Raw genomic sequence first — 11,442 nt, 5'->3', positions numbered from 1 at the left:
GCCTTGGTCTATGTGTGTTTTTTTTTTTTTTTTTTTCGGTACGCGGGCCTCTCACCGCCGTGGCCCCTCCCGTTGCAGAGCACAGGCTCCGGACGCACAGGCTCAGCGGCCATGGCTCACGGGCCCAGCCGCTCCGCGGCATGCGGGAACCTCCCGGGCCGGGGCACGAACCCGTGTGCCCTGAATCGGCAGGCGGACTCTCAACCACTGCGCCACCAGGGAAGCCCTATGTGTGTCTCTTTAAAGCAGCTTGGCTGCGTGCACAAAATTTAACAGCCCAGAAGTATTCCACCAAGGATCATATATTTTAAGTGATTTTGCCTGCTGATTACTGTGGCTGGAATATGTAGCTGTAGACCAGCTGAAGACATGTGGACCTTACAATATGTTTGCGGCTTTTTTATTATTTTCAAAACAGTGCGTTTCTTTCAGGCTCCATCCAACGCGACACTTTGAGCCCAGGTGACCTTTAATGGCTGGTTGGTAAGATAATTAGGGGAAGAAGGTCTGAGGTTACTATCACTGCTTTTAGGTCAGAGTTAGGAGAGAATCATGAGTAATTAGGTATAATCCCTTCAAACAAAAAATACTGCTGCTGCTAGGCTGGTTGTTAAGGAAGCATAACAAAGTAATTCTGATGTAACTTGGCTGGTAAATTTCAGGTATTCTAAGTGTCCGGCTCTTATGTTCACTGGAGCATAAAGCACAAAGATATACTGTATAAATACACTGAGAGTTTCAATAATTAATTTCGGTTCCTTAATTTGATCATCAGCAGATATTTTCCTTTGGTGTATACAAGTAGCTCATGACTCATATTTCCTCTTGGGAACAGTTTCCACTTTTATGTTAAACTATTAATCATCTTGATCTGAACTCTAAAGATTCCTGAAGGAGTGTTTAAACAAAATTATATGGAGGCACAATCTTTAAACTTATACATGCCAATGCATATGCCAGATTAATTAGGGTAAACGGAAAGATGATATACTCATTCATGTGGGGCTTTTACTTCAACTCATTTTTACAAGTTTAAGATTATTTTGTATGAATATGAAAGTATATTTATGAATGTAAAACTAATATATTTTCATTGAAAATTGTCAGAAATAAAGGGAAAATTTGGATGAGATAAAAATCACCCATAGTTCCACGTCTTAGGGAAAATCATTATTAACAAAGTTAGGTAAATCTCTTTCTATGCATATTGCATATGCATTTCTAGGCAATTAAGAGCACATTATAAATACATTTTATATACTGTTTTCCACTGAACATTATGCCATGATTTTTTCTGTTATTAAAACTCTGTAAATGTAATATTTAATGGCTTTGTAATATTTAACCCTATGAATTCCATAACCAATACCATGAATTCCATAACGAATTCCAGGATTTTTCATCATATAATTTGTTGCTGATTTTTAATATTAAAAATGCTGTGATGGGCTTCCCTGGTGGCGCAGTGGTTGGGATTCCGCCTGCTGATGCAGGGGACACGGGTTCGTGCCCGGATCCGGGAGGATCCCACATGCCGCGGAGCGGCTGGGCCCGTGGGCCATGGCCGCTGGGCCTGTGCTTCCGGAGCCTGTTGCTCCGCGACGGGACAGGCCGCAACAGTGAGAGGCCTGCGTACTGCAAAAAAACAAAAACAAAAAATGCTGTGACAATTATCTTTGTGCATAAATATTTGTCCCTAGGTTAGATTTTTTTTTTTTAATGAGCTTGTGTTTCGGGCAAGAAATTACTGAAGTAAAAGGCATGTGTTCACATTAAAAAATTTTTCGATTCAGGTTGCCAGTTGTTTGGAAGAAAGGTTGTACTAGTTTGTACTCCCTACAAATGTTCAAGAAAATGGTTTTATCTAGTAGCCAGCTGCATATAGTCATTAAAATAAACACTACCATCACTGCTACCACCACTACCAAAACCCCTGCCAAGTGGGTAGGTGAAAAATTTTCATCATTTCTTTTATCGTTAGTGAAACTGCTCATTTTCTACCCATACTTCTTCTCTAGTGAGTTGCCTGTTCGTATCTCTGCCCAAAACAAAATGTTTTCTTATGGCTATCTGTTAAATCATGATATTTTAGAATATTACTATTTTGTCATGCATGTTTCTGCTTGGTTTTACAATGCAGTTTGTGTTAAAAAATTTTTTAAATAAATTAAAATTTATTTATGGGTCTTTGTTGCTGCACGCGGGCTTTAAATTTTTTTTTAGAATAAATTAATTTATTTATGGGTCTTTGTTGCTGCACGTGGGCTTTCTCTAGTTGCTGCGAGCGGGGGCTACTCTTCGTTGTGGTGCGCGGGCTTCTCATTGGGTGGCTTTTCTTGTTGTGGAGCACGGGCTCTAGGTGCGCAGGCTTCAGTAGTTGTGGCACTCGGGCTCAGTAGTTGTGGCTTGCAGGCTCTAGAGCATAGGCTCAGTATTTGTGGCACACGGGCTTAGTTGCTCTGTGGTATGTGGGATCTTCCTGGACCAGGGCTCGAATCCGTGTCCCCTGCATCGGCAGGCAGATCCTTAACACTGTGCCACCACGGAAGCCCTGTGTCAAATGTCAACTTGTGAGAGAAGCTTCCACATTTTTGTAGTTAAATATATTTCTTTTGTGGGTCCTTTAAAATTTTATTAAAAAAATGTAAAGTGTATATACGTCAGTGGTTTTTAGCATACTATTTATAAAGTTGTGCAACTATCACCACTATCAAATTGTAGAATACTTCATCAGTCCTGTACCTATTAGCAATTACTCTTCATTCTCTCCTCCCTCATCTTCTGTCTCTATAGATTTGCCTATTCTGGGCATTTCACATAGATGGAAGCATATAATACATGGCTTTTTGTGTCTGGCTTCTTTCACTGAGCATAATGTTTTCAAGGTTCCCAAGCTTCATGTCAGTCTTTGTTTTTTTGTCTCCTTTCGACCCTGTTTGGTTTTGCTACATCCTTTGTCTTTTTTGAGGAACCACGGGAACTTAACATCTATTTGGCCATAGTACGCCTTAACCCACTGGCTTTAGTTAATTTGCCATTCAGCTTCTACTGCTTCTTACAGCAGAGCATTAAGCATGATGGGTATTTGTTTGAAAAGGAAAAGCTTTACTACAGTAGAGAAGTATCCTTCTAGTCTGAGTTTTAGAGATTTTATTAAGAATAGATATTAAATTTTTCTGAAAGCTTTTCCTACATCTACTGAAATGATCAAATGGCTTCTAGTACTTGACATTCCTATGATATACAGTAGGAGTAACTTTACTACAGTTGGACAATTTTTTGATTCTTGTGGTAAAAAAACATGGATTGTCATGGATTGTTGAATTTGTTTGTATCTGTTATCATTAACTATTTTATGTTTGCCACGTGGATATTCCAAAGTAGAGAATAAGTGTTTGAATACAGTGAAAACAGATATTTGGGGCCAGCATATCTGAGTTTTAATTTAAGTTCCAATACTCATAAACCTGTGACCTTGGGCATTTTCCTTCTCATCCTCACTTTGTATTATTTTTGTAGGTTTTCAATCATATGAGTATGGAAAATTTTATATCCTGATTTTTCCTCACTTAACTTTACACCACATACATTTTCCATGTTACTGCGTTATCTTTTTGAAGGCTGGTATAATATATGATTTAGAAATGTGCTTGAGGTAGCATAGAGTTCTTTATTGTTGGGCCTTTCATCCATGTCCACATTTTCAGCAATAATAACGTTGTGATGAAATTTATTATGTCTAAAACTTGTGTATATTAGCTCAAGGCATATAAAAATACTTTTAGGGATATAGATCATCATAGTGCTTTCTAAATTATACCAATTTACACTCTCACTGACAATATATAAAACTTCCTATTTTACTGCACACTTGCCAGCATTGTTTATTAACATTAAAAAAAAGTCACTGCTAATCTGGTAAACAAAATGTTTTCTCCATATTTGTGAGGTTGTACTTTTTCTCACACAAATATGAATATATGGCATTTCTTTGGTGAGCTGTCTGTGTTCTGGAGTTCCGTAAGTTTTTTTTTCAATTTATATAATAAAGACATTATAATAAAATGTTCGTACTTGGTCTGTCATAAAAAATTTTCTTTCCATTTTATCTTTTTTTTTTTTTGGCTGCGTGGCTTGTGGGATCTTAGCTCCTCATTGATCAAACCCACACTCTTGGCAGTGAAAGTGCAGAGTCCTAACCACTGGACCACCAGGGAATTCCATCTTTCCATTTTGATTATCATCTTCTGAATGACAGCCCAAACTTTCTATTTATGCTATCAAATCTGTTTATTATTCCTACTGTAATTTTTCTGTAACTTCTAGGTTTCGAAGGTTCTTTTTAAATTTTTTGATACATTTATTTATTTATTTATTTATTTGTTTATTTATTGTTGCATTGGGGGCTTTGTTGCTGCGCACGGGCTTTCCCTAGTTGCGGCGAGCGTGTGCTACTCTTCGTTGAGGTGTGCGGGCCTCTCATTGCAGTGGCCTCTCTTGTTGCGGAGCACGGGCTCTAGGCGGGCGGGCTTCAGCAGTTGTGGCACGTGGGGTCAGCAGTTGTGGCTCACGGGCTCTAGAGTGCAGGCTCAGTAGTTGTGGTGCACAGGCTTAGTTGTTCTGTGGCATGTGGGATCCTCCCAGACCAGGGCTCAAACCCGTGTCCCCTGCATTGGCAGGCAGATTCCCAACCACTGCACCACCAGGGAAGTCCTTAGAAGGTTCTTTTAAGCCTTTAAATTTTTGAGAAAAATTAATTCTAAAAACCATCTTATGGTTTTAATATCAATATTTAACTCCCCAATCCACCTTGAATTTATTTTTATGTGGTGAGAATACAATTAAAAGATTTTCAAATTTTTACCAATTGTCTAATGCCAGTCACTCTCTTACTTTCTAATATTTTACAACAAAAATTCCACTGGTTGTTGATGTTTTCTTCATGACTTCTGAGTTTTTAAATAGAATATTTAAACTAGTAGGTACAGACTTTCATATTGATGCTTTCCTGTTTCTTGATCCAGCATGCACTATTTTAATTACTGCAGCTTTTTATTATGCTTTGATTTTTAGTAAAGATGGTCCTTTTCATTATTTTTCTTTAAAATATTTTAATTTTCCATTTTTTTCTTCTTAATGAACATTAAATAATTCTCCAGCCGCTCCATGGCTCATGGGCCTAGCTGCTCCATGGCATGTGGGATCTTCCCGGACCGGGGCACGAACCTGCGTCCCCTGCATTTGCAGGCGGGCTCTTAACCACTGCGCCACCAGGGAAGCCCCATTTTTTTCTTCTTAATGAACATTAGAGTAAATAATTTGGTCATGTTCCCCCCCAAAATCCAATATATTAAGCGTGATTGGAATTATGTTACGACTATAATTTTATTTGGTAAAAATCAACATCTTTAAGACATGTTGTTCTCTCATCCAGGAGATGGCATGCTTCTCATTATTTTTGCATTTATAAATGTTTATAGATACAATTTTATAATATTCTTCCTTGAGGTCACATAGATTTCTTACTTATATATGTATATTTATTGTGAATAGGATCTTTCTCACTGTACTTTCTATTTATAAATGACAAGCAGGAAAACTATTTTTCTATCTTGTAACCATCCAGTTTACGGGACTGAGTGTTTCTAATAGATTTTCATGCCTTTGGTTTTTATCTTAGAAGGTATATCTTTGTGTTTTCTGCCAAAACGAAAATTGTGACTCTTAATTTTCTCATTTTTATACCCTTTATTTATAAATTTATGTATTATTACTTTGGCTAGAACTCACAGAATAATGTTCAAGATCAGTGGGGATAGCCTTTCTGCTTTGTTTCTGGTTTAAAGGGAAGCATTTAATGGTTCACTACAGAACTGGTTATAGTTGGTTTGAAACAGATATGCTTTAAGTAATGCTGGACAAACACCCTTATTTCTTCTTTAAGAAATTTAAGAATTCACTATGAATATATTTAGTACTGGAGATTTAAAAAATAACATTGTTCTGTAAATTAGTACAGCCACTATGGAAAACAGTACGGAGGTTCCTCAAAAAACTAAAAACAGAGTTGCCGTCTGATCCAGCAATCCCATTCCTGGGCATATATCTGGAAAAAACTACAATTCGAAAAGATACATGCACCGCTATGCTCATAGCAGCCTATTTACAATAGCCAGGACATGGAAACAACCTAAATGTCCATCGACAGATGAATGGATAAAGAAGATGTGGTACATATATACAATGGAATACTACTCAGCCATAAAAATGAAATAATGCCCTTGCAGCAACATGGATGCACCTAGAGATTATCATACTTATCATACTAATTGAAGTCAGACAAAGAAAGACAAATATCACATATCACTTACATGCAAAATCTAAAATATGACACAAACGAGCAGAAACAGACTCACTGACATAGCGAACAGACTTGTGGTTGCCAAAGGGGAGGGGGGGTGGGAGAGGGATGGATTGGGAATTTGGGTTAACAGATGCAAACTATTATATATAGAATGGATAAACGACAAGGTCCTACTGTATAGCACAAGGAACTATATTCAATATCCTGTAATAACCCATAATGGAAAAGAATAGGAAAAAGAATATATACATATATATGTATATATATATATCTGAATCACTTTGCTGTCAGCAGAAATTTGCACAACTATACTTCAATAAAATTAAAAAAAATTCTCAACTACTTTTAGTATTATTTCCCTGTGAATCACATTTCTAGATATGTAGAACCTCATATCATTTGCAAACCTCACTCGTATGGTGCTTTACTTCCTTATTCTGTTTGCATAATGCAACTAATTTGACTTACTGTGCAGTACAGATCTTTTAATCTATTCAGAGTAACCCAATAAAATTCTACGTAGTAGGTACACTTTCAGAACTGTGTTTTGTTTTCAACTGCAGTAGCTTTTCCTAGCTAAAAATTTCTGATACCATCTTTCTTTTTATTATTTAGATTTTGAGCTTCATTTTATAGTTTTATGATTATAAATGACAAAAACCAATATAATTTGGAAGTTGATGGGGTATAAATTAAATAAAAGGAATACTCATAAGCATGGAAGATTGGTCAAAAGAGTGAATGTCAGAAGAAAGAAGGAAGACGACTCAACGGCTGAGGGAAGTGAAGGTGGTGAAGAGAACCACTCGGACAATCAAGATCTTTTTCATTGTTCCTGTGTTTCTTCAGAGTGCTACAGTGTGCCCCCGTGCCCTATGTGGAAGCAGTTCTCCCAGAGGATGGAGGTGAGTTGATTGGGATTTTCCTACTTGAAACAAAATCTAGTGTTCTGGCTTTTTTTTCCCCCCAGAAGCCTGAGGAGGTCTTTATCCTGGTAAAAGGATAGTGATGGAGTTAGGGGAAGCAGCGGAGTCTGAGAAGCAGCTCAGCTCTGCCTTGGGCAAACTCAATTCTTTCTTTGCAGGTGGAGCCAGGAGCACAGGTCTGGGAATTTTCCTCATTTGCCTTTTTCCTTCCCTTTCCCTGTTCTTTTATTCCAATCTCCTTTCTCCCAAAGCAGTGATCTTCCAGTACTTGCATTTCTTATTCCAGCTGTGAGAAGGAAGGGGAGCACTTTATCTTGTGAACCATGGTCATTATGCTTTTTTCCCCCATCCACTAAGTTGATGCCTATAGCTTTCCAAATATCGGTGAAGGAATTAGCCAGGCTGCCCTCAGCACCAGGACAGCGTTTTATGTGGAGGGTAGTAGGTCCAATAGTTACTTTCCGATTAAATAAAAGGAAACCTTTACTGTTACACATATGGTAGAGAAGATGGAAATAGCATGAAGGGGTCTCCTTTATTGTAATTTCCCAGTACACTGCGTGGAATCCCATAATATGCTAGTGGCATAGATCATGAATCCTCTTCATTATTCCCGGGCCACCTCACAAAATGGCACTATCCAGCAAAACATTATTTAGTAGCAAAATATATTTTAATTGAAAAATCATTTTAAGTAACTGAATAAAAATGTGTATCAGGAACTTTCCCCATAGACAGGAGAATATGTACATTTTGTGAGAGTGGAGCAGCATCTATTTAATATATTTTTATATAGAAAATACAGGCATATTTAAAAAAAGAAAGTATGTCACAAGAAATAACAAAATATAACACACAATAAAAAGGTAAACCAAAAGTAACAAGTTGATTAAAACAAGACAAGACCCAGCACCGTGTTGGAATGTCTTTGTGTAAATTCTGGGATGTCCAGGACTGCCAGGAAGAGATGATCCTGCATTTTAGGAGAGCTGGTTGGTTGTGCAGTGGTTAAAAGCCAGTCCTCCTTTTCCTGGAACAACAACAAAAAAAAGAGATTCAACAGAAAAGACTGAATTGAAGGAGGAACAGCCATTTGGGGGCTGATTAAAACGCAAATGAAAGTCTCAGATACCTGGGCATCATCTGTGATGTTGTTTGGATAGATGGGGGCCATTCCTTGAGAAAACAAAGGGACATGGAGGAAAAGCACTAACATATGAAAAGATGTGAGAATCAGCACACTGGAGTTTTAGTCCTGACTCTGTCACTAGTTTCCTGTTTGATAATCCGCTCATCTGTACAATGAGGGGTTTGGACTTGGTTAATCTGAAGGTCTCTTACAGCGTGAACCGTCTGTGGGTGTTTTTTTTTTTTCTTTTTTATAAAATGTTAAATTTATTTTTGGTTGCATTGGGTCTTCATTGCTGTGTGTGGGCTTTCTCTAGTTGTGGTGAGCGGGGTCTACTCTTTGCTGTGGTGCGCGGGCTTCTCATTGCAGTGGCTTCTCTTGTTGCAGAGCACGGGCTCTAGGCGCGTGGGCTTCAGTTGTTGTGGTGTGCGGGCTTCAGTAGTTGTGGCACGTGGGCTCAGTAGTTGTGGCTCGTGGGCTCTAGAGTGCAGGCTCAGTAGTTGTGGCGCACAGGCTTAGTTCCTGAGGAGGTCTTTATCCTGGTAAAAGGATAGTGATGGAGTTAGGGGAAGCAGCGGAGTCTGAGAAGCAGCTCAGCTCTGCCTTGGGCAAACTCAATTCTTTCTTTGCAGGTGGAGCCAGGAGCACAGGTCTGGGAATTTTCCTCATTTGCCTTTTTCCTTCCCTTTCCCTGTTCTTTTATTCCAATCTCCTTTCTCCCAAAGCAGTGATCTTCCAGTACTTGCATTTCTTATTCCAGCTGTGAGAAGGAAGGGGAGCACTTTATCTTGTGAACCATGGTCATTATGCTTTTTTCCCCCATCCACTAAGTTGATGCCTATAGCTTTCCAAATATCGGTGAAGGAATTAGCCAGGCTGCCCTCAGCACCAGGACAGCGTTTTATGTGGAGGGTAGTAGGTCCAATAGTTACTTTCCGATTAAATAAAAGGAAACCTTTACTGTTACACATATGGTAGAGAAGATGGAAATAGCATGAAGGGGTCTCCTTTATTGTAATTTCCCAGTACACTGCGTGGAATCCCATAATATGCTAGTGGCATAGATCATGAATCCTCTTCATTATTCCCGGGCCACCTCACAAAATGGCACTATCCAGCAAAACATTATTTAGTAGCAAAATATATTTTAATTGAAAAATCATTTTAAGTAACTGAATAAAAATGTGTATCAGGAACTTTCCCCATAGACAGGAGAATATGTACATTTTGTGAGAGTGGAGCAGCATCTATTTAATATATTTTTATATAGAAAATACAGGCATATTTAAAAAAAGAAAGTATGTCACAAGAAATAACAAAATATAACACACAATAAAAAGGTAAACCAAAAGTAACAAGTTGATTAAAACAAGACAAGACCCAGCACCGTGTTGGAATGTCTTTGTGTAAATTCTGGGATGTCCAGGACTGCCAGGAAGAGATGATCCTGCATTTTAGGAGAGCTGGTTGGTTGTGCAGTGGTTAAAAGCCAGTCCTCCTTTTCCTGGAACAACAACAAAAAAAAGAGATTCAACAGAAAAGACTGAATTGAAGGAGGAACAGCCATTTGGGGGCTGATTAAAACGCAAATGAAAGTCTCAGATACCTGGGCATCATCTGTGATGTTGTTTGGATAGATGGGGGCCATTCCTTGAGAAAACAAAGGGACATGGAGGAAAAGTGCTAACATATGAAAAGATGTGAGAATCAGCACACTGGAGTTTTAGTCCTGACTCTGTCACTAGTTTCCTGTTTGATAATCCGCTCATCTGTACAATGAGGGGTTTGGACTTGGTTAATCTGAAGGTCTCTTACAGCGTGAACCGTCTGTGGGTGTTTTTTTTTTTTCTTTTTTATAAAATGTTAAATTTATTTTTGGTTGCATTGGGTCTTCATTGCTGTGTGTGGGCTTTCTCTAGTTGTGGTGAGCGGGGTCTACTCTTTGCTGTGGTGCGCGGGCTTCTCATTGCAGTGGCTTCTCTTGTTGCAGAGCACGGGCTCTAGGCGCGTGGGCTTCAGTTGTTGTGGTGTGCGGGCTTCAGTAGTTGTGGCACGTGGGCTCAGTAGTTGTGGCTCGTGGGCTCTAGAGTGCAGGCTCAGTAGTTGTGGCGCACAGGCTTAGTTGCTCCGCGGCATGTGGGATCTTCCCGGACCAGGGCTCGAACCCGTGTCCCCTGAATTGGCAGGTGAATTCTTAACCACTGCACGACCAGGGAAGACCCCGTCTATGGTTTTTATTTATGGCATCTGTTTAGGATTCATTTTCTGCATACAGAGATCAGAGGAAACAGTCTCTTCCTTAAGGATGGAGCTATCTAGGAAGAATACTGGGTCAGTCTTATTCATCATCAGAGAAGGATGCAGGTTGAAGGATTTAATGAATGCCACAGGGTGTTTCTCCACCAGCTGTCACAGATGCCCAGAAACTTCTCTGTCAACCACCATTGATTGAGCATCAGTTTTTGTGCCTATACTAAGTATGAGGGAGACAATCTTTAAGCCACTCAATCTCGTGGGAGAGAAGGAAATAAATATTATTTGTAAACATTTATTATTTTGATTTCTCAGAAAAGCTTTCTCCCTGTCCCATTTCAGGGAATTATACTCCACTTTTCTTTCTTCAGTGAATTGTCAGTCTCTTCTGCCCTTTACCCAAAGGTATGGTAAAAGTTTTAGCAAAATGACTTTTCACGTTAGTATAACATGACCTAACCTAGGATCACCATTGACTGATCGATCTATGGTGGGCCCTTGAATCAACGTGGACTCGTGACTTCTTCTCCTGGATTTTTAAACTGGGTCAGCACACTATTTCTGTAGATGCTGGAGTGTGACAGGTAAAATGGGGGCTCTATAAGCAGTTCTGTCCTTCCATGCGAACTGAACAGCAGAGGAAAGCACTCTGCAGCAAGAGAGCCGTGGAGAAGATGCTGGAGAGAGGAGGTGAGACGGGAGGTGAGAGACTTCAGATGGCTTTCAAGAACTCAGTCTGGTCGTCCTGATGCTGAGCCAACCCATGTCTT

At 39.2% G+C, this 11,442-nt stretch overlaps 1 protein-coding gene across 1 annotated transcript in view; it reads right to left on the bottom strand.

The window, feature by feature from the left end:
• Positions 1-9,496: 9,496 nt before the first annotated feature.
• Positions 9,497-11,442, bottom strand: part of SVEP1 (sushi, von Willebrand factor type A, EGF and pentraxin domain containing 1) — a 186,551-nt gene continuing 184,605 nt past the window's right edge. The window contains exon 49 of the mRNA XM_024757284.1: positions 9,497-9,923. Coding sequence (XP_024613052.1) covers positions 9,902-9,923 — 22 coding nt within the window. The 3' untranslated portion in view covers positions 9,497-9,901. The remainder of the gene's footprint in view (positions 9,924-11,442) is intronic.

The sequence above is a fragment of the Neophocaena asiaeorientalis genome, unplaced genomic scaffold, assembly GCF_003031525.2.
Source record: "Neophocaena asiaeorientalis asiaeorientalis breed wild unplaced genomic scaffold, Neophocaena_asiaeorientalis_V1.1 scaffold432, whole genome shotgun sequence".
In the NCBI taxonomy this organism is placed as follows: Eukaryota; Metazoa; Chordata; class Mammalia; order Artiodactyla; family Phocoenidae; genus Neophocaena; species Neophocaena asiaeorientalis.
The sequence above is the reverse complement of the archived record's forward strand: the minus strand, read 5'-3'. Positions and strand labels throughout refer to the sequence as shown.